This window comes from Poecilia reticulata, linkage group LG5 (assembly GCF_000633615.1).
Source record: "Poecilia reticulata strain Guanapo linkage group LG5, Guppy_female_1.0+MT, whole genome shotgun sequence".
NCBI classification, from domain to species: Eukaryota; Metazoa; Chordata; class Actinopteri; order Cyprinodontiformes; family Poeciliidae; genus Poecilia; species Poecilia reticulata.
The window spans coordinates 32,002,424-32,027,422 of NC_024335.1; the positions used below are offsets into that span (position 1 = coordinate 32,002,424).

General features: G+C 36.9%; 1 protein-coding gene across 5 annotated transcripts in view; it reads left to right on the forward strand.

Moving 5' to 3' along the window:
* The window catches only part of pdzrn3b (PDZ domain containing RING finger 3b), a 206,795-nt gene that overhangs the window by 151,706 nt on the left and 30,090 nt on the right, over positions 1-24,999 (forward strand). For all 5 annotated transcript variants that reach the window (XM_008410602.2, XM_008410600.2, XM_008410601.2 and 2 more), the window contains one exon: positions 13,393-13,646. In XM_008410602.2, coding sequence (XP_008408824.1) covers positions 13,393-13,646 — 254 coding nt within the window. The remainder of the gene's footprint in view (positions 1-13,392; positions 13,647-24,999) is intronic.

Below are 24,999 nucleotides of genomic sequence, written 5' to 3' on the forward strand. Positions count from 1 at the left end.
TCAAAATGTTTAGATTTTATTCTTTAAAAACCTTTAATGCTTTAAAATAAGGAATGGTCTGAACTATTTTTATACTGATGCAAGATAGAAACTTCCCCTTTTCTTCAGGAAACCAGCTCTTCCTGTTTCATGACTCTCTTTCTACCTGACTTTGATTTTTTATGATTAAATGGAAAAAAATACAAAGTTAAAGCAAAGTTTGCAGGACACAATAACAACACACACAACCAGATTCATTTTATTACCGTCTGACTCTACTGTTGGGTCTTGATGTCACCTGTGTAATTAATTTTAAGGTAATTTTATTTATTATTACTATTAAACTAAAATCTCCAGCATGGGGAAGTGGGATGAGCTCGACTTTTCTCGACACATGTTTTGAATTTGTGTTGTTTCACCAGTAGCCTGATGTTTCTGTTCTTCTCTTGGTTTGTTGTACTTCATGTCAGATGGACTTCAAAATGACAGTGATGAAACTCTGGTTTCATCACTGCTGTTGCGGACATGTCTATGTTGTAAAGTTAAATTATCATGAGCTTTATTATTTGGGCCCGGTCATTAGCCCCGCCCCCCCGGCCGCCGTCTTGTTCCGTTACTGCGTCACGTTTGCCTGAGGAGCGGAGGCAGCAGTATGGCGTCTTGTCTGGAGCTTATTATAACAAGGTAAGTTCCATGTTAAAATGATCATGTTTTTGACTATTTTTTATGGAGGCATTAAGTTTCCATTTATGCAAGATTATTGATTCATATACATAGTTTACTTAACGTACGTTTATTTGTTTGGATATTACGGTATATAGCCTACGACTATTTATTATCTTAACCGAACACTGAAACTGTCAGGAAAATCTGGAGGCCATTTGAGTTAACATTATTTAGCTGCGGAGGTCGTTTTTAAGTTTTTGGCTGTAGGCTGCAAAACAGGGGAGTGGCTGTGCTCGATCTATGCCACAGGTGTCAAACTCCAGTCCTGGAGGGCCACTGTCCTGCAACATTTAGATGTGCCACTGCTGCACCACACCTTAATAGGATAATGTAAGTCAACACTGATGTGTTTAATTTCAACTACTGTGAGTGTTGATTCAATTATATCACAAATAACACTTTCAAAAGTGTAGTTTCTACACCATCCAGAGTGGACCAATATAGACACTTTCAAAGTGTTGAATTCAACTCTGTAGTAGTTGACTGAACACTTCCAAATTTGCGGTGCAGGATGATATAAAATTTATTTTCTGATTTGTCCATAAAGCTACACTTAGGTTAAGCATCATCACAGCTCAGCTGCCCACCATGTTCAGTCCATCTGCTCATCTGTATAAATACACTTGCCGCGCTATTTCACGCCATTCACTCTGAAGCGGCCACCAGGCAGCAGCTCTGAGGCTGCCATACTCCAGGCATCATGACAGTTATTTTTTTATTCTTATTGATCCCCGAAAAACGATAAAAATCCAGACATTACCAAAAATCTATGAAATCCCCCCAGACTGCACTTGAAAATTAAACGTTATGCTGCTAACACTTAGCTTTCATCAACAACTCAGTGATGGAAGTAAGAGCATTACGCAACATAAATAATCACCTCGCCGGAACACGGTGCGCTAAATAATAAAAATAATTTAACTAAGCTTCGAGGCAGGTAATTTCCTCGAGGAATTTTAGTAATCCAGTTAACTCAAATCATTCAAGAAATCGCTACAGCCCTACTTCAGGCAGGCAGCTAGTTTTGTGGCCTTGCTTGAAAAGTGTCGATACAAAACCTATTGTTAAAAAAACAACTCCTTTTGACAGTTTGGCACAAGCCATCTGGGAACACAGCAAGCAGAAGGAAGAAATTACTGTGATTAAAAGAGACCTAAATGTTACTCTTTAGGCCTCCACTTAAAATACTGGGTGTACTGGGAAATCACGCTAAATATGCTGTCCATACAGTGAAATATGGTGATCGGAGCATCATGCTCTGGGAATACTTTACTTCAGAAGGTCTGAGTTTATTGTTTTAATTATTATTAAAACAATAATTGAAAAAAGTCCATCAAAATCTCCAGTCATTTCTAAATTTTTCACTTTTTATAATTTTAGAACATAAAATCAAATTAAATTCAAAAACTGAAAAATATTCATTGTTCACTCCTAGTCAAAATAAAATGTAAAAAAGAAAAGAAAAAATTTATATAATTAATTTTTTTAGATTGAAGTTTGCCAAAAATATTGGATCGTACCAGCTGAATACACTCTTCAAGATTACAAAGAATCTTAAAGACCATGTATAATTTTCCTTCCACTTCACATTTATGCACATATATACAACATATTGAAGGTTTTGGTTACAATGTGAAAAAACGAGAAAAAGTTACATTAATACTTTTTTTTGTTTTGTTTTATTACTGTACCTAATCAGGCGTTATTTAAAGCTATCTGACGCTATGGATGTAGAGTATACAAATACGTTCCCCTTGTTTTGATAGTCTTGAGTTACAGCATTCTTTTTTTCTCTTTTTTTTAATACTTGACCTGTGGATCCCTCACCTCTCACTTGAAAGCAGCAGTAAGCACCATGTGGAGAAGCAGGCTCACTTTCTTTTGTCAGTTACTTAGTACAGAAGCTTTGGAAATTCTATTTGACAGTCACAGGTCAGTTAATCTGTCCAGAAGCACCCTGTTATGGCTGTGGCGCCTCACTGCAGGTCTTCTAAGACTCTGAGCTTAATTAGAGCCTGAGCATAAGCTGCAAGTTCAGTCTGCGATCCACGCTGGATCATGTTTCTACTAAAACCTTTGCTCTTTTTTTTTTCTGATCACCTTTGTTTTCTGAATAAAACAAAGGTAGCAATAAAAGTGATTAATCTGCAGAGAAATATTTTTGCAAATGAGCCTGCTGGAACATTTCCTCTAGGAAGCTGCCTAATTAGCCACATTTCTCATTGAAGAAATATGTTACAGTCGTCTAAGTCGTCACCAGATGTTCTTAGTATGGCAAGATTAACGGAGAATTGAAATGGAAATGTTTTCACAAGACTGTCCTTCTTGATGATCTATAAATATCCTGATGAGTCTCCTTTGTTTTTCATACTTTTTTTGTTTGGTTAAACTGTATACAAATGATACAACTAGCCATCCAAATCAAGTCAGTCGTATGCTTGGAAAAACAAATCCCTACATGAATCCATTTGCCTATGCTTGTGGCCATCCATCGTCCATTCACCCACAGTACTATCTTTCCGTCTATCCACTTGTCCAGCCATTCATTTATCATCTATTCCTCATTCCATCAGCCCATTTATTAATCTATCCATCAGCTTATTAGTCCATCTATCAAGCCATTTGACAAGGATACTTTTAGGGAACATTTGCATCCCAGAGCCAGGGATGAAAGTAGTTTTAAATTCTTGGGGGTACTATGACAAAAAAAAAAAAAATTATATATATATATATATATATTCTTTGCATGCTTTGGAGTTTCTGTGCTGATTAATTTTTTTGCGAAGCGATAAAAGCTGGGTAGCACTTTAATTGTTACAAAATAAAGCTGTATTTCCTGGCTGCAATGTCGACACCTTGAGATGCCATGAGACCTAAATTCTGAACATCATGGCATGGAGTGATGTCTGGCATATAATCATTCATTTTAGCTTTTAAACTGGTTCTATTGATCCTGTGTCCAGACAGAGGGATAATCAGTAGCCCAGCATCATGACCTGTTTGTTCTGAAGATCCTGCAGCTTCCACTTCTCTTCCTAACATGGCGCCTCCTCACCCTGACTCTCATACTGATAGGAGGAACCACAGAGCTCTGTTAAGTTAAAAGCTCATCTTCTGAAGTTGGGATATTTTCATGTGACGTGATGCAAAAGTGTTTCCATTCCAGTACTGCAAAATAAATCAATTTCAATATGGCCAAAAAACCACTTCACTCTTGCACCAAAACTTTTTAGTGAAAAACAAGAATTTTTTCAAAATTGCTATGTTTCCAGTAAGCAAATTTATTTTCACAATGTCGAATTTCGCAGCAAATGTCACTTGTGCCTCATTTCCACTGAGCGGTCGGTGAGATTTGAGGCCAAGGCACTTGGCCTTGGCCTTAGTATTGACTTTGATGCTTTGATGTGCTGCTAGCCCTCATAGGGAATTGATGTGTTTGTTGTGCGGCCCTGTGTCTGAAGAAAGGGAATCCTGGAGCAGCGGTGTGAGATAACACTGTTGATCAGGGCCGTGCAGAGGCCACTAAAGGGGCAGGTGCTCAACAACAAAAGAGGGCACATCTAACCGCATTCTAGGACAGAATATTAACAAAGCCACTCAGCTTTCAGAGTTTAATAAACAATGATAAATTACAAAAATGTGACATATACAATCAAAGCTAACATCTCCATATAGAGCATAACACTATGCATATGTAGATATTTTATTAGTAATTTCTTTCTGCTGGTCTATTTTGTTATAGGAATGTATTGCAATATTCAAACCCGCAATTTTGCAAGATATGTAAATCAGAGCTGGACCACCAGACATATTTTGTCTTTACAGAATTACACTATTAAAAATATAAACAAGGGCACAATGCAACCTTTTAGTGTACAGTAATCTATAAAACTAAGAGCTGCCTGTTTGCTACATTGCAGTGGAGATGAAGACGGTCCATTCAGGACAGCAGAGCTGCATCAAACTTTATCGTGGAACTGCAGAAAAACRAAAAAAACAAAAGCAAAAATTGAATTGTTAATGCATGTCACCATGAGAAAAGCCTACTGAGTTTTGCTTAAAAAAAATTTTTTTTAAATTTAAATCACATTTTTGACTCATGAAGTTAACTTTCTTTTTTGCAAAACACTTGCCCTTGTCAGAAATCTTTTCTTGCTATTCTAAGTTTTTGTTATTCTCATATGACGTCTTGAGCAGGGCCTAAAATCACAACAAAAGATTACTGATGTGTGCAAATAAATGTTTATGTTTGGTAAAAATGCGTTAATTTTTTAAAAATGTCTTTTAGACACTTTTTTTAAAGGAATCATTACAATTCCAAAAGTTTTGATTACAATTTTATTTTACTTAACTGAGGTTAGTTTATTTTCCATTGAATAATTGGGAAACAAATTTAACTGCATACTCTGCGAACCAGATCCTAAACTTAAAGTCTGGGTTGAGTTTTTCTCCTTTATTAATGTCACTTTTATTACATTCATTATTACACATCTATCATAGTAATTCAGGGTGAGTTATTTTTAATTCTAAATATATATCCTTGTTGGACTATTATTTGTTACATTTACCTAACGCTAGAATAAATAAAATGTACATTATGCAGCAAAGGAAATTGGATCGGACATATATTCATTATGGAGATGATCGGTTTTGGACGGGCGATGTGCCCCTTATTGCATAAGCGATACTAAAGAATGACTGATATCATTAAAGATACAGGGAAGAAGCTTTTTAGTTATCTAGCGTTGCTAGCAAAGTTGTTAGCTAGCTAATAGCACAACAACAGCCTAATATCCGTTTGATAGAAATACTGGATCGATAGATAACAGTTTCTCCTCACCTGGCTGTCTCCTTCCCCATCAGAGAAAGGCAGACGCAGAGGTCTGTCAGTGTCTGTTGTATTTCATTACCTCTCTGCTTAAACCGCGACTCCGAGCTGAAGCAGAAACGATACTTCAACGTTTTCAGTCATCTGACAAGCAGCAAGTCTACTCCACTTTATTCACCAAAAACGTTTTTTTAATTCACCAAAACCTGTTCTGTAATCTGGAACTTTCGCTACGTTGAGCTCCAGTATGAATATATGTCCGATCTTCTAACTTCCTTTGCTCCATAATGTACATTTCATTTATTCTAGCGTTAGGTATATGTATCTTGAAGGAGAATAACACTTAAATAAAAGTCCAACAAGGATATTTATTTAGAATTAAAAATAACTCACCATCAATTACCATGATAGTTATAATGAATGTAATAAAAGTGACATTAATGAAGGGGAAAAACTCAACCCAGACTTTAAGTTTAGGGTCTGGTTCGCAGATGATGCAGTTAAATTTGTTTCCCAATTATTCAATGGAAAAAAAAAAAAACTAACCTCAGTTAAGTCAAATAAAATTGTAATCAAAACTTTTGGAATTGTAATGACTCCTTTAAAAAAAGTTTTGTTTAAAAGACTTTTTTTTTAATTAACTCATTTTTACCAAACATAAACATTTATTTGCACACATTTATTTGTAATCTTTTGTTGTGATTTTAGGCCCTGCCCACGATATCATGTGAGAATGACGAGCAAAACTTTGAGTCACAAACAAAAACTTAGAATAGCAAGAAAATATTTCTGACAAGGGCAAGTGTTTTGCAAAAAAGAAAGTTAACTTCATGAGTCATAAATGTGTGATTCAATTTTTTTTTTTTAATTTTTAAGCAAAACTCAGTAGGCTTTTCTCATGGTGACAAGCATTAACAATTCAATTTTTGCTTGTTTTTTTTTTTTGTTTTTTTTTTCTGCAGTTCCACGATAAAGTTTGGTGCAGCTCTGCTTTCCTGAATGGACCATCTTCATCTCCACTGCAATGTAGCAAACAGTCAGCTCTTAGTTTTATAGATTACTGTACACTAAAAGGTTGCATTGTGCCCTTGTTTATATTTTTAATAGTGTAATTCTGTAAAGACAAAATATGTCTGGTGGTCTAGCTCTGCTTTACACATCTTGCTAAATTGCCTTATCTCACTGCGCGAGAGGCAATTGCGTCATGCGTCATGGGAAAAAGGTCAAAGGTAACAAGGGGACCGGTTTATGTTATACAAAAAAGCAAAGAATTTTAGCACATGTTTTTATGTGTCAGAAGAGGGCTTAGGAAATAATACAAAACAAAATTGACCAAAAGGGCACTTTGGGGCAAGGAGCAAAAAGGGCAGGTGCTCAAGCACCCTCAGCCCCCCCATCACCCTCCTCTGCACGTGCCTGTTGGGGACCACTGGTTTAGAGTATTTTTTCTTAAAGGTGTCTTCGACCATAAAGAGGAGCAGAACAGCCTGGCTCTCATGCCTCTTCTAAATGCTTGTCTACATTGTGAGGTTCTCTGGGGTTCCACCCCGCCACACTGAAAGGCCTCGTTTCCCTGACAGCTTTCCCTCTGTTCATCTCACTGCATATCCCCAAGGAAGGAAGACACAGACTCTTTAATAACCCTCCTCTTTATTAAAGGACTATGTGGGGATTAAAAGGCCATGTCATAAACTCATGTTAACATCTGTTCAAAGCTTTTTCCACAACTATAAAATTAACATACGTTACCTATGTGTTGCTTTGAAGGTAGTTTTGTCCTTTTATAAAATGTGGATTTGGCAGAACATTTCTGAAATGCAATAATAAGACCAGTCTCCTAATATAAGACATGTACTTACCAGAGTTGTAGTTCTAAGTGGCTCATTTCCGATCGCCAATTTCTCAAATATCTTACCAATACCTATTTAAAACTATTCTGATTTCTGTGAGAGCATCAAATAACAATAAACCTTTCTTTATATTTTCTTAATGAATTAATAGTTGAAATCTTTTTGACGGGTAAAGGTTTATATGAAAGACGTAAATATTTAGTGTTTGATCTTATGTAGTTTCCTTTTAAACTGACGTTTAGCAACAGTTAACAGCTAACTGTTGGTAATTTTTCCAATTTCTAAGTCCAATATTCAGTTATGAAGGTTTTGTTCACTAGAGCTCCATCATTTGTAGTATTTTACAAGATAATATTTATGCACAATTTGAGAGGCAATTAATAGCACAACTAACCATTCTGTGATGCTAACTTTAGCTAGGTTAGCAAGGCAAAAAAAAAAATACTCTCAAGTACCAGTGGCCATTATTATTCCTTCTACATTATCTGAAAGTTACATTTGTTTGTACTAAGAACAACTTGCACTAAATTTTATCTTCTATATTGTCATTTCAAATGGATGTTTAGTTACAGTAAATGGTTAGCATTAGCAGCATGAGGAATTTTCTGATTGCTAAAATCAAACAATATTTATTTACATCTAATGAGGTTTTTGCTTACAGTAGCTTGATCTTTTATCCAATAATTTAAGTTAAAATTTATTGGCCTTGCTATCCTTAAGAATACAGCCCAGCTAATCTTTTGTTGGAGCTAACTTTAACTCGGTTAGTAAAACAGAAAATATTGCTTCAAGACATTCACTATAAATGATTAGTGTTTTATCTTCTATATTCTTATTTCAATGTGTTCATTAACCAAAAGAAGCTAGCACATGCTAATTTTCTGACTAAGGGCAAATTAATATTCTCACCTAATAAAATGTTTTCTCACAGTAGCTTGATCTTTTGTTCTATTTTTTGAATACTTTATCAAGGAAAGCACAGCCAAGCTAACCATTCTATTGAGCTAACTTTAACTCAGTCAGCAAAGCAGAAAAAAATCAATCTTGAACAAAAGTGTCTAAAAACATGTTTGTTTTTAGTATTATAAGGCCCATTTAAGATAAAAAATGTCAAGAAGTCACCAACACATGCATTATCATACAAATCAAAATACAAATGATATATTAAAACTGATGCTTTTCCTCCAACAAATGTGACCTTCACAACAACAGTAACTTTGAGCGTAGCATCAGTTAAATTATGAAAATATTTATTTCCCCCTTTTTCACAATTCTCATAATTAACAAATAATTTTATTTTTATTTCCCATACAATGCAGGATTAAATAAAGATCTAATAAAGCTGTTGCTGCCTCACTCCATCCACAGTAATGCAAAGACAATAATGGAAAATCTCGAGCCAGCTGCCTGGCAGATGAACAGTTTTCTGCTGTATGTTTTCCAGTCTCGGAATAGAGAGGCGAACACACAAACTCCCACATAGATGGCTCAGTCCAACATGATTTGCTTCACAGAGATGAGCTGACATCACAGTTCAAAGCACAGCTGCCTCCTGCTGCCCCTAATTATTACCAACAGGCCATATAAGCTGCCATATGGCACATTGAGGAGAAATGAAATTCTAAATTAGCTGCAAAATAAAAGCCAAAATCCAAAGTAGGTAGTCATTTCCAATGTTGCCTTAGAGGTCAAATGTGACATTTTAATGAGAGAAAATGGGCTGTGAATAACAAAGCCGCAGCGGTGTAAATTCCTCTCCCGACAGTGGAACAGAAGACACTTGATTTCGATCTAATTAGTCTACTTTTAAGTGGAGAATGGCTGCCCTCCTGCTGTTAAAATAGATTTAACAGAAACCCATTTGAAGATGTACTAGAGATCCTTCTGTGTGTGTACACAGGAACAGAAGCATTGTGTTCTGTACGTGCAACCCAAACCTTCTGTTAGAGGTTTTCAGAGCAGCAAGCCTGTAAAGGTCTAGTGTCTTTATCTGCATGGAGTCCGTGCAAGCGAAGCCGAATGAGCTTCTCAAGCCCGGTGAACTGACGCTGACTGAGAGACCTCCCGCCCCATTTGGTCCCCCCTCATTAAAAGCATCGATGCAGAATGCCTCAGTCTCACCAGGCTAAAGGCTTTGTCTCTGATTAGTTGTAAATTGTTACAACTAATCAGAGATGAAGCCGTTAGCCTGGCTTGTGCAGTTATTAGGCAGGTCTTAGTTTTGACCAAAGCAACATTTTTATGCATATTTTAAAACTCCACATTGTATAAACTTGAATAGAGGACACTTCTTTCAAGCAGTGGTACAGGTGGTACATCCATAATACAATGGTCTGCATCTTTCAAGAAGACCATGATTGTTATGCAGGACAACACTCCATCACATGCACCAGACTTAAACCCCAATGAGAACCTGTGGGCCCTTCTTAATTGGGAGATTTACGTATGGTGAAGGAAACCAACACATCTCTGAATAGTGTCTGAGAGGCTGTGGTTGCTGCTGCACAAATAGTTGATCGTCCACAGATAAAGAAACCGACAGACTCCATGAATGGAATGCAACCCTTCTGTTATTGAAAAGAAGGGTTGGTCACTGATTTATTTTTTAAACCTCTGGTCGGAATGCGTGATCTGGAAAGTACTTCTATACTTTTGTGTCAGGTCTGCTAATAGCTGTTTAGGGTCTGGTCAGTTTTGCTCATACAAATGACTCAAAGTCTTCTGGGCAGAAATGCTGCAGGCACAAATGTAGGTCCTTTGGATGTTGTGTTCGGCTCTGGCTCTCTCCCACTGCACTCTTTTTTTCATCTGGGAAGTTATCCAGATTCACCTCACTGTTTTGTATTGTTTTAAATTACATCTCATAGTGACACAGTGTGGCATTATCTAAGTGTATAATATGATAAGTAACTACTCAAAGTTAGCCTTCCTGTGTTTACTCTGTAGATTCCAGTACAGAACAGACCAAACGATGTCATCAACCCATTAGGTGAAAAAATGGCAACTTCCATGGGTGGAAAATAGAACAAAAGATGTAAATTTTTTGAAGTGATTATGAGTTTTGGCATATTACAAACAGCAATTTTTTAGTTAATTGGAAAATTACAACATATTTAAGCCCATATGTTCAACTAATTCTGGATCTCTGTAATGCCTTGTTGGAGTGCCGAGATTCCAGAGAGCTATGTTGGACTGCTGGAGCCTCAGTGCAGTGACAGGGCAGCACAAAACCCTTTGTGTTCCTCAGCTGATTTGTAATGTCTTACCTCGCTGTGGGAAACAAAGAAACTGGGGATGTCAAATCCTGGGTAAATTAGAGCAGCTCACAAAAGATAAAGGCAACCATAAGACGTCTTCTCTCTTTAAGTTGTGTCAGCATTTGTTTTTGTTTGGATTTAAATATGCATCCACATTTTTCACTTGCGATACCATATGTACAGAATCATAAAATTATTTGGTTACTCTCACTAGTACTTTCAAACATGTAAAAGCAATACATTTTTACTTTGTGCAGTCAGAACTGCTTAAAGGAGTATAACAGCCAATGTCAAATAAATCCTAAAGAAACTGAAACTGACAAAAACAGTTGGTTGACTACATTTGTCAAACATGTCAAAAACATGTTTCACAAAACATGTCTTCAACAAACCTTTCAAATGGATTAGAAAGTGCTATTACAAATTCTAAGTATAATGCTAAATAAATAATGATTTATGAGCATGACATTGCTCAGAGCACAAATTATAGAATTAGATTGATTGGTGCATCTCCAGATTTAAACTCACAATCAAGAAGTTGACAGTTTTTTTTCTCTGAACTTCCTTTATTTCTGTGCAATAACCTGCATTTTCTATTTAATGTTGTCTTGCAGAATTTATTCTCCTTTAACTTTTTCACACAATAAAGTGGACGGAAAAAGATACATTGTTCCTTTTACTATTAACCCTCCACCCCCTGAAAATACAAAGTGCATTTGTATTAACCCCCCCGTTTTACATAATCTTCTTTGTGAAATAGCTCAGGCTCAATCAGATTTAGCTCCCTATTGATATTCACAGAATAGAGCGTCTGTGAATATCAATTTCAAAACTTGCCACAAATTCTCAGTTGAGTAGGTCTTAACTTTGACTAGGCTGTTTTAACATATAAATATGCATAAATAGAAACCATTACCCTGTACCATGGTGTATAGCTAGTAGATGTCTTGCTGATGTGCCCGATCACCACAACAAGAGGCAGTCAAGCTAACCAGTTGTGTGTTTATCAGAAAATGACTCCCCAAACACCAACTAGCGTGTATGTTAGATGTCTGGAGAATCAGGAATTTCCTAATGATGTTCCACTGGTGTAAAGATGCAACTTTTTGGGTATATTTGCAGGCATGTTAGCCTGTAAATATGCAGAGAAACCTGGTAACATCCTGAGACTGAGTTCCTGTGAAAGCTTCCAACACATCAGGAATCACAAGCCAGATCATTTTGTATGATCTGCTGATTGAAAGTGAAGCAGTAATCTTATGGTGGGATGTGGGGTTTTTTCTTCCTCAGGTGTTTGTTTCACTGTTGTTTTTTGGGGTACTTATAAAGGCTTGGAAGCATTTTGGTCAGATAATCCAGTTCCAGTTACGATTTACAAGGATTCTTAATTATTGCAATATAGAAAACGAGAAACGTATAACATTTGTTGGTACTAAGCACTTGGTTTGCACTACACTTTATCTTCAATATTGTCAGTTCAAACAGATGTATATTAAAAGAAATTGCTAGCATTACCAGCATGAGCATTTATCTAACTGCTCATGCAGCAATTTTTATTTACATCTAATCAGGTGTTGGAAACAAAATCTTGATCTTTTGTCCAATATTTAAAAACATTCAAATGTATGTGCCTAGATATCCAATAATACAACCAAACTAACCCCTTTTGGAGCTAACTTTAGCTAAGTTATCAAAGCAGAAAAACTCAAACCAAATATTTTCAAGTATCAATGACCATTATTAGTCTGTCTGAGAGTAACACTGGTTCAGACGTGTACTGTAAATGTTTAGTATTTTATCTTCCATATTCTCATTTCAAAAGGATGTTTAGCAACCAAAAACATCTAGCATGATCAATTTGTTTAACTTCTAAAGCAAACTAGTATTATCTAATGAAAACTTTGCTTATAGTAGCCCATTTTAATCATGACTTAGAATGATTTTGAAAGATTGCTGTCAAGAAAACATGACATTTTTTGTTGCAGGTCACTTAATAGAGGTAGTAGTTTTTGATTCTAACAGAAAAAGGAGATTACAAAAATAATTCTATTGATACATCATATTAATAGTCACTCATCTTGATTTGATATTCAGCCAACTCAAGAAAATCAATCAAAGTCCATGCTGTTGGGGTGTCTGTTTTGAAATATGAAAGAGGAGTATTTCACAAAAAAGAAAAGTAGATTTTTCAGAATCTGACCTGCTGGACATCAGTTTTCAATGAGAAATCGTCTGATTCCAATCTCTGCCGTTTGATAAGTGAATCTTCATTTAGATCTGGTCTCAGACTTTTTGAGTCTGCAAATTCCTGTGAGAGTGGGGCATTTAGAGGCTTTGTGCTTTCATCAGCACATGCAGCCTTTAAGTGGCTCAACCAGACTTAATTAGCCTCATCTCTGTGGCACACTGCAGCCTTTTGCTCAAATGAATCTTCTCAGGTTAATGCCCTGCACTCCCTCTACCGACCGTCTCTGACAGATGGGAGATTACTTAGCTAAAAGAGGAATCCTGTACGCAGCCACAGCTAATGAACTTGATTAATTAAACTGAGACTCTTCCTAATTAATGTCTTATTGCACTTGATCCCACTATGACCCTGTAACAAAAGGGGGGAGGTACCTCATTTACCAAAGAGAAGTTTGTACTCATTGATTTATTTGATAGAGTCTTAATTAAAGAGTGATTATGTTTAGTTTGTTTCCATAGAGAGAGGAAAACATTTAATTTGGTCATTTCTGTCTTTGTCCTGCAGGTTAATGGGAAGGACCTCTCAAAAGCCACCCATGAGCAAGCAGTGGAGGCATTCCGCACTGCCAAGGAGCCCATCATGGTTCAAGTTCTACGCCAGGGTCCTTACCCCCAACTGCTCGCCCCCATCACAGACAACCAGGTGTCGGACATCAGCACCCAGACCGACATCACCCTCCAGCACATCGTGGCTCTCACCAAGCTGCCTCCCGCTTCACCTCCGATGACAGAGCTGGAGGAGTATCTGCTGCCAGAGGAGTGAGTAGAGTAGATGTCATCAACCCATGTCAAGACATCTGTGATGCAGTGCATCACAGATTCATGGGAATTTCAGAGCGATCAAAGACCAAATACAGTCAAGGTCTTGGCATAGATTATTCTTCCCCTTAGTTAATCTTTTTTTTCCTGGAGTCTTAGAGGATGAACCAGGGAAATTCCTTCTCCACAAATTAAAAGTCCATCTTGATGTAAAAGGAAACATACAGACAGAACGACGTTGCTGACACACCTGGTAAAGATGTGTTTGGGACCAATTTAGAGAGATCTTAAACTGCTCTTTTTGTGCACAATTTCTTAACCTCTTCTCTCATCACAAATGTTTTGTGTGTGTGACCTGGGATGAAAACAGAATGTGGTTGGACCTAACAAACTCTAGAGATGTGTTGCACACTCGAACAAAGTGATGTTGAGACATACGTTGGTTGTAAATTTCTTTTACTTTCCTTTTTTTCTGAACATACAAAACACATTCATCGTTCTTCTTCTTCTACCACAAAACTTAGAACCGAGGCTGCCCTAAGCGCCTGTTAAAAACTGATCCCTTTCCAAACCTGCTTCACTCTCAGACTGAATAGCTATCAACATATGTGAATATTCAGCTAAACATGGACAATGAAGCACAGTGCTTTTTAATAACAAAACAAAACAAAGTATTCATAGGAAAGACAATAGACTCATATTTTAATGGAAGGGGGGGTTCCTTGATCTAAAGCAACTGGTCCCCCACAGATGCATCAATCAGGTGTTATTTCTGGTCCACTCTGGTTCTTTAAGATCTAACTGATCAGTCACCACTTTCTATTTTGTAACATAGAACATAGAAACATGTTCATAGGAAATTTTAAATTAATTTGACCTGCTGATGATCAATCCGCAGGTCAACTGATTCCAATTTCAGCTGTTCAATTGGTGAATTTCTACCTAACTCTGCATAGACCTGTGGTTGAGTTAGCCACACTTTGAATCGTTAACCTGTTAAAAGATCTAGCCATGACTCACAAGCTATGTTTCCATCCAATTGTCAACTGAATTTTGAGTAAACTTTTAAAATGACACAAAAATTAAAAACAGAAAATTGCTGTGTTTCCACCTACTAGTTGGAAAGGAATTAATAATAAATCTTGTTGTAGATATAAAGGTTGCAAACTAGCATGGACCAGCTAGTCTTCCCCTCCATGTTCCTCCTCCATAGTTTACATTCTGTGTTTTATGCAGCGTTAATCGCTAAACAGCTCAAAGTCTCATTTGATTAAAGCACACGGTTCTAGGTGAGTCTCTGAATGTTGTAAACTTTCCATGTTTGTGTTTGTGATGATAGGACAGAAAGTGGCTATTTCCGAATCTGCTTCCAAAAAAATTATATTCGTATGTCGCTAGCAGTAGCAGTTGTTAAGGAGACTTGGTGACCCCAAGATGTTACTCTTTGCTGTAGTTCTTCAACATTGATTTGTGGGTTCACTCTTTGAGGCTGCGGGCCCACCACAATTGGTTCCCTGCCCACATTTAGGTACCTCAAAGGGTATGCACTCTCACTCAAGATCAGGGACCACCTTGAGCAACAGGGACTATCTTTTATGGTTGGTGTATGGTGTATACGGTGTGTTCCAGGGCGTCACCTCTTGTTTTGTATGTGCTGAGTGTGCTGCGTAGAATATGACTAGCATATTCCAGTGGGTGCAGTTGCTTCATCTGAGCTGGGCCCAGATGGAGCTTGTGGTGCTCTGTTATGTTGGTGTTCATAATTTACCTAAGACTGATTACCTCATCACTGTTAGGTAGGGTGAGAATTTATTGTATGGTTTATCGTGATAAATTTCTTATCATGATAAAAATTTAAATGTATTATTGCCACAATAAATTCCAATTAGATGTTTAAAAATCCCTAGAACTGTCAAGATTGGTTTAGTATTTTCTCCACAGTTTGTTCAATTACAGTATTATTACATATGAGCGTATTTGAAAATATGATTAAATGCAATTACTGTATACAAATCCCACTTCTATATGAGAAAAGCAATAATGAATAGTTCTTATTGTCACTTTTATTATCTTCACAATACCAAAAAATATCAAAATGAAACTTTAAATCCCTATAACTCATCCTACAGTTTGGCCCTCGTCATTGTTGGTGCCCTCGCAGGTGCCAACCAGCATTTGTAGTATACCTACAGCAGACACACAAAGTACAAACCTGCATACTGGAAAATGTTTTTTAAAGCAATCCCTCTGCTCTCATCCTGTTGACCGCGTTCAACCTCCTGATTCATTTAAAATCTGACCTGTGTTCAGCCAGCTCCATATCCTTCTATCATGTGCAGCACAGCCTGATGGCATGTTTGAACATCGACACCTTCCATTACTGAAAGATTGCTCTGGGATGTTTTGTGGGCAGTTGCTACATTGGAAGATAATTGTCGCTGCGTTAACAGCGCTCCAGCCTTACTTTTATAGCACAGAGCAGTTTTGGTCTCTGGAGCGTTTAACTGAAACCGGCTCACCTAGAACATGATTTAGCGTCTCAGAGGTTCCCCAAGCAATCTGCCAGAGCAGATTTTTTGTTGCGGTTTCTTGTTCAGTACTCATCTTTAAAATGAATCACACTTCTTTTCGTTAGATAGCTGTGTTCACTTTATTGCTAACGTTCAGCCTTCCGTTAACTCCATCTCTACTTCTATTTGTTAGAACAGTGCTGCTTTTACACAAGAACTCACTCTCATCGCCCCTGGTGGACAACAGCAGTACAACATGCACATAAACAAAGTGACAGGATACAGAACTTGCAGCTTTACCTTTCAAAGTAAATTATAAAACATGAACACATAACACAAAATAACTCAAAGACAAGTTAAGATGAGAACATATTCAAACATTTTTCTTTCTTTTTTTGAGGGGGTGTCTTGACAAAACTAGACCGAGTTCTTTTTAATAGTAGAAAATGTTTCCTCATCTGATCCTACATGCAAAGGGCTTAACTTTTCTTACATCCTGTTCAATATCAAGTTTCTGGAACCTGAAAGGACGCTGAAAGGAGTGTTAAGAATTTAGGGTTGAGAATAAACCCTAAATTGTTTTGCAAAAGCAAAAATGAAAAACATTTTGGCATAAATAATTATCAAATTAATTGTGATTTATCGATTATTGAAGTAATCACCAACTTAGTAATCAAATAATCATTAACTAAAGTATATAGACTCAAAAAGGCCATTTCCTGAAAGAACACAGAGCAGTAATTAAGCCAAAACTGTAATAGATCCTAACCCTGCATTTAAAGATAAAAATATGTAAATATGTTCTACCCATGATTCATGTGGCCTAGCTTTAACTTCAACTGGTTCAAATTCAGTTTAAAAAGAAAAACTTCTATGAAGTAGCTTATGCTCAAGTTAAAATTTATTTATGCAGCACATTTACAACCTCAGCCGACCAAAGTGCTTCACAACAATCACAACATTGCAGGTACGCATACGATAAAACAAAAAATACAATTCAGATTGGTAAAAAAATGACCAAAAAATAATGTAAATTTTGCTATCCAATTATTAATCAGTAATAAATGATGACTAATTGCTATCTAATTAATTATTAATTAATTGGACAGCAATAAATTAAATAATGACAGTATTTTTTTAGCTGTACATGCCGTGTCGAGGACCATAATCTCCATACATGAGTTGTGCTTTGCCCCTGCCACCACAGGACCCTGAATAATCAATCTTTAAAATATTGTTTAGTTGTAACTAACCAATATGTTGTTACTATTTACAATCCAATAATCAGATTAAAATTACGTATCCAAGTTACGTATTTGTAAATTTTTTTTTTGAAAACACATATTGTTGCTTTCTTCTTTTTCCTTGGGGAGATACGTTTTATGTGTAACACCAGCGACACAAACATAAACGATGGAGGGAAAAGAGATGCACATTTTCTAGCTGATGGATAAATTTTTTATTGAGTAATAGGTCTTTCAAAGTAACTATGCCATCCATGGCAATTAACTAACTACACTATATATAGCAACACATTCTCACTCCCAACTCGTCACATATTGACGCTTGGGCAGGTACCCTTGGCGTCACATGTTGACGCCGAGGGTACCCCCTTCGCGTCAATATGTGACGCTCCCTAAGCGTCCGAAACTGACGATCTAGGAACGAATAAGATGACGAGTCTATTCTATTTTTTTTTAAAACCTTACAATTTATGTGCTAGTTTGAACAGGATATTAACAATATTTACTACAAATACATGTCAGACATATCGGTCAAAAGACTTTAATTCGGTATTTAAAAATAACTCAGTAAAATATAAAACCGGAGGGTTTTTGTAGTGGTTTCTGTTAGCTTGATTTAAAAGCATTTTTTTTAATTTACCAACTATTTTTGTGTATGATATCAATGATTTACACCAAATAAATTTAAGAAAAATTAAGATGCATTTTCTTTTGTGATTGCATGCAACCTGTTCTGTAAACATTTAATATTTTTGATTGAAATAATAAAAATAAGGACGGATCCCACAAAAACCCAAGAAGAAGAATAAGCTGACGTCATCCTATGCGATACTTACACTCCGGTGAGTAGAAATCTGCACCTGTCAAAATGTTTTTGTACTCTAAAACCAAAAATAACTCCAAAGTGTCACGTTATAAAGTTACTGATGGTAGTTTTAGGACTTAATGGCAGTAGGACTGTGATGTGAATGATTGAAGACACGTTTGTAAAATTTTTTTTGCCGGAAAATATACGGTGGAGGCTAGCTAAATTAGCCTCTTGGAGGCTAATTGTACCTGTACACTGTACCTGTGCTTAATACGTTTAATTAGCCATGATAGAGTCACATCATAGTTTTCATATTCATGCTTGTTGTTGCTACTTTGTAAAATTGGAGGGTTGCTAAAAACATCAGTGCCCCTAGGCTGTGATGATATTAAAGTTTTGTTTATTAACCCTGTCTGAATACACTGATTGTAGTTAGGTCATTTACTTGAATTAAAAAGTAAATTTTTAATTTAGGCAAATTTCTTTCCTCCTGTCTATGTTATTTGCTGTTACAAGCCAGATGAAGAGAAGTAAAGAGCTGAGAACCTGACCTTTGGACAGACAGAGACCATAGGTCAGGAGCAGCCTGGGATGCTTACTGAGGAGCATCCAATGATGACACCAGAGAACCAGGAAGATAATGTGATAGTGCTTGATCTGGTTCCTGTTTCTCCTCCTGTTGTCCCATCCTCTCAGTCTTTTCAGAAGAAGAAAAGACCCAGAAGCATCTCTCCAGCTGCCTCTCCTCCCACTCAGTCATCTGTCTTCTCCCATAGATAGATCAGCCACATCTGCATTCATGTCACCTGCTGACCATGCCATCTCCTTAAGTCAGGTTAGACTATAAGAAGAGAAAGCATAAGTTTTGTTTTCTTTACATTCATGCATCCAACATGTCAACCTCTTTAGCACGATTCGTACCTGTGGAGATCCCAGTTAGAATTTGTGATTGTCCATCAGAGTGTTTGAGGATCAAACCAGGACAGGCAATCACTGTGGTCATGCTCAATGGTATGAATAACAATTCTTTGAATGACTCAAAACCAAAATATAAAAAACTATATTATAAAAATTTAAATAACTGTCAACTTTGGCTGTGCGAGTACTTTGACGTACATATCCCAGAAGGGCCGTCTGACTCCATTCTTGAGTGGTTATGTTCTTCAACATTTTGATGGAACTGGTTAAACACACTTGAATCAAATGGCTGAGGTACCACCTCATTCATTCAGCATTCAGATCATATGAAGTCCTGGTAACATCAAAATCTATTGAGTGAAATGTTTTGTGCCAGAAAAACACCTAAAACTTGAAAGACACCTAACCTATTCTTGATGCCTGGTATTTGGACACCTTTGTCCTATTTTATGTTTTCTTTTTTTATCTCTCATTTTAAGTCAGACAGGTAAGATCTCGGCTGACAGCTTCCTGAAAAGATTTTTGAGTGGGAAGCCATAATATATGAGTTGAATAAAATGTTATGGAAGGATCCCTTCAGGTTTGTACCCCAAATGTGCTTTCAGTTTCAGTGGATGGAAATTGCAAGTATTACCATTTAAATAATGCAGCAAGGTATTGTAAAATATATATGTATTTGTATATGTTAGTGATGTTCACTACCTTTGGACTATAACACCTCATGAAGTGTATTTTATTGCTTGTTTTTCAGATTGGAGGAACAGGCTATATTTCAGGACCTTTTCATAGCCAAGGATGAAAACGTAGGAAAATTTGTGGACTGTATAAAACAAATCAACCAAAAATGTAAGACTGCAGATTGTAAATGTATAATAACAGTAACCTTTTAGCCTTTTAGCCTGACTGAATTGTATGCATTCTAGATTTTGTGGTGGGCAATGGTTAGCAGCCAGGGTGATCTCTCACAGATCCAGAAGCAAACTTTGACGACGACTTCAGTAGTGACTGATAATACAGAAAGAGACACCTTACAATTTGTTCTTGTGCTTTCATGTTTCCAAATGGGCAGTGTTTTATCTTGTTGATTTTTTTTTTAAATAGTTAATTTGTTTGTGCCTTTGTACTTTCTAAAAGGGATTACTAGAGCTGTAATTAATTCCACAGGCATGTCATTGAGTGTGTTTCTTTTTCACTTATGTTTCTGCACATCTAGTGTATTTTCTAGGTAATAAAAAGAGAAATTGTAGTTAATTTAATAGTTTTACTATTTTTACTTCAAGTGGAATAATAACACTTGTGCTTATGTTGTCATGAGCTTTGGGTCATGACCGAAAGAACGAGATCACGGGTACAAGCGGCCGAAATGGGCTTCCTCCGCAGGGTGGCTGAGATAGGGTGAGAAGCTCGGTCATCCGGGAGGGACTGAGTAGAGCCGCTGCTCCTCCACGTCAAGAGGAGCCAGTTGAGGCTCGGGCATCTGGTAAGGATGCCTCCTGGACGCCTCCCTGGTGAGGTGTTCCGGGCACGTCCAACCGGGAGGAGGCCTCGGGGAAGACCCAGGACACGCTGGAGGGATTACGTCTCTCGGCTGGCCTGGGAACACCTTGGGATTCCCCCGGAGGAGCTGGAAGAAGTGGCTGGGGAGGGAAGTCTGGGCCTCCCTTCTGAAGCTGCTGCCCCCACAACCCGACCCCGGATAAGCGGAAGAAAATGGATGGATGGATGGATGCTTATGTTGAGCAATTAAATGGCAACAATATTACGTTAAGAGGTCTCAGTGATTCTGTAGTAACTAACATAGCCAAGACATCTTTTTGGATCTTCTACTTTTATTTTCTTTTTTTATTAATATGTGCAGCTCTGACTTATTTCTTAATCCAAAGAATGCACAAAGTGTGTACTGGTGGAACAATTTCTTATCCTTGGTCAATTGAATGCAGTTCACTTTGTCAATGTCTTTATTAAAAAGAAATAAGTAAAATAAAATTTTAGTACTTGTCAAAGTGATTTTTTTAATGCGGTATTCAGGAATGATTTTGTTTAATGACATGCATTTATACAAAAATCATAAAGACATGATTTTATAAACAAAACTGCATCTAATTTAGATTCTTCAGGGCATGTTCTGTATCTATCAGCTGATAAGTCAGTAATGAAGCATATTAAAATGTTGGACGAACAAGAAGTGGTTCCAAGAAATTGTTAGGAGAAATAAGTTGTTCAGCTTTTAGGTACTCTTTAAGGACATATGAAAATTAGTTATAATTGCCTACATAGACCTGGCGTTATTTAAACATGTCTATGTTCAACAGTTGACAGGTGAAAAAAGAAGCCGACTAAGGTTTGGTAGAAAAACTTGCTGTCTGTGTCATTTAGTTGATATACTTCAAATTTGGACATGATTTCTTTTTTAAAACAGAGGGTCCCAACTTAGTAAAATAATCTTAATGAAATGTACAACATTAATTTGGATGCATTTACAAACCTAAAGGGGGAGACCTCTATTTCAACTACAATAATTAGATGGACACAACTTACATTCTCTTTAGGCCTTTTCTCTGCAAGATTATGAAATGATGAAATAAACCACCGAGGCCTGAGACATCATCAGGCAAATCAATCTTTTCCCACCAGAGCAGATTTAGAGTCGGGCTACAGAGCTCAATTCTAGAGAAAATGCATCTTTAAACCAGTACTTTCATAAAGCATTTGAAGATGAAGCCATCTCTACCACTCAATTTGAGATTAGTGATGGAGTTCAGGTTAACCCTAACCCCAATCTAACCCTAGAATGTTCTACACAGTTTAACATAGTGCTTTTCTCGTAGAGAAACACTATGTCAAGCGAACATAATTTAGATTACTATGCTAACGTAGTTTAAATTACTGTAGACTCAAACTGATTCAATATTAATTTACTAAATTGTAATGTTGAAGGACTTCAATCTGGGTTTCCTGGGCATACACAAAGTAAACTGCAAACTTAATTAACCTTAGACAGGTAAACATGCTATTCAAAATACTTCTCCATAAAACTTTTTTTATGTGTAAATCCTGATTACATTGAATACAACACATAGCAAATAGCTTCACACACTTCTACAAGTGTGTAGGAAACGAATCTGTTACACAGTTTAACCTTGCGTCATGCCTTAAAGACAACACACAGGGCAAACTTGACCAGCCTACAATGATGACCAGCTTGTCAGACAAAAAGTCTTTATGAATCCCATTATGACTCTTTCTGTATCTGGAGTGCTTATAAAAATATTTTGGATGGTTTATAATACATTATGGAAGATCAAGTTTGAAACATGACCATATATATATTTTTTTTATGCTCTTCATCAATAACTTCACTTAAAGTTGATGTTTAAAAATAAATGTACTGCATTTGAAAGCAATTTTATTATAGCATTTTGCAAATACAGTCTTGATTGACAAAATCCATGACACAAAAAAGATATTAAAAATATAGCTTTTTGAGATGAAAAAAAAAACACAAAGTTTATTTCAACTTTATATTGAAATAAAGTTGTGCTTATTTTGTTATGTATTTTTATAGACTTTGTACATCCACATCAACATTAAATACACTCAAAAAGAAATGTGTACAATACCATGTTTAAAGTTTTTAAGATTTTAGGTTATATTTACTGAACAAAATCTACAAACAACCCTGTTCTAAATTTCAAGACTTAATACAGGCACAATACCTGACCGATGCAGTGACTAAATGAGCCTCACTTAATCTTTAACAGAACTTGACAAAAATGTGTCAGTAAACAGACCAACATAAGCTTACATATATTACAACCATAACATTCATTTCAGTGAATGGCTGAAAACAATATTACACAGAAAACTTTGTAAAATGGTCCAACTGCAGTAAAAAAAAGAAAAGAAATTAATACTTTGTAATACAGAAAAGAAAAAGGCATGTTTGACTGGGGTAGGGATATACTGTCACGGGGGGGATTAGTTAAACTTTTAGACTTACCGCATTAGTTCTACGCCCAGGGATTGATTTTGTGTACTACATTTCCATCAACTTAAATAACAAGAAAAGGAAAAAAAAAAACAATTTTAAAAACAAAATAAGAAATGGCCACATAAATGGAAACTAAGCCCAAAACAAGTTGTCTTTGCTTATAAACGGTCTCCATAGGTTTTCTGTTTCTGTGAGAATTTTGACATTTTAGGGCTGGACTCCTGAAGTTGCTAGTTCAGTTTTCTTCTGGGTTCGATTCCCGGCCCGAGGTCTTTCTGCATGAAGTTTGCATGTTCTCCCTGCGCATGGTGGGTTCTTTCCGGGTTCTCCGGCTTCCTCCCACAGTCCAAAAACATGACTATCAGATTAATTGGTTTCTCTGAATTCTCCCTAGGTGTTAGTGTGTGTGTGTGTGTGTGTGTGTGTGTGTGTGTGTGTGTGTGTGTGTGAATGGTTGTGTGTCCTGTCTGTTTCTCTGTGTTGCCCTGGCAATCTGTCCTGGGTGTACCCCAGCAACCCTCCCACATTAGGGATAAGGATGTAAGAAAATGGATGAATGTAAAGAAAACAAAACTTACGCCACCCTGACTTAAGGAGACGGCATGGTCAGCAGGTGACATGAATGCAGATGACGGAGTGGGAGGAGAGGCAGCTGGAGAGGTGCTTCCGGGTCTTTTCTTCTTCTGAAAAGACTGAGAGGATGGGACAACAACAAGAGAAACAATAACAAGATCAAGCACTAGCACTGTATCTTCCTGGTTCTCTGGTATCATCATTGGATGCTCCTCAGTAAGCATCCCAGGCTGCTCCTGACCTATGGTCTCTGTCTGTTCAAAGGTCAGGTTCTCAGCTCTTTACTTCTCTTCATCTGGCTTGCAACAGCAAATAACATAGACAGGAGGAAAGAAATTTGCCTAAATTAAAAATTTACATTTTAATTCAATGGCCTAACTGCAATCAGTGTATTCAGACAGGGTTCATAAACAAAACTTTAATATCATCACAGCCTTGGGGCACTCATGTTTTTAGCAACCCTCCAATTTTACAAAGTGGCAACAACAGGCACGACTATAAACACTATTATGTGATTATTATCATGGCTAATTAAACGTATTAAGCACAGGTACAGTGTACAGGTACAATTAGCCTCCAAGAGGCTAATTTAGCTAGCCTCCACCGTATATTTTCCGGCAAAAATTTTTTTTACAAACGTGTCTTTAATCATTTGCATCACAGTTCTACTGCCATTAAGTCCTAAAACTACCATCAGTAACTTTATAACGTAACACTTTAGAGTTATTTTTGGTTTTAGAGTACAAAAACATTTTGACAGGTGCAGACTTTTACTCACCGGAGTGTAAGTGTCGCATAGGATGACGTCAGCTTATTCTTCTTCTTGGGTTTTTGTGGGATCCGTTCTTGTGAGAAATTCTGTTCCCCTGTGAAAATCTGTTCCCCCTGTGTCGGGAGCGCGCATTGCAGCCAGAGAAGTGGATCCGGCGGATCTGACCATTTGCGCTTTTGATCGATTTTTTGGTAAAAACTACTCATATAATCATGTCAATGTTGTAACTTTCAGTTTAATCAGCAGCTATCAAAATAAAAATACATACATAAATAAACGAGGTCTTGTGTGGAGGTMTTTTTACGCTGTTTTGTGTTATTTTAAACGCGAAGTGAATCGATCTTTTTTTCAGCTTTTGTCTCGTAAGCCTGACAAATAAAAGTGAGTCAACAAACACAGGTTTCCAACACGTTGTGTGCATTTATAATTTTTCATTTCTGATAAAGGAGGAGCAGGGAAGCTGGCCGATAGCAGGGCACAAAAAAATGACTTCCTGAAAAGATCAGAGTGTAAACTTTTTGGTAAATCCCGTTCTAA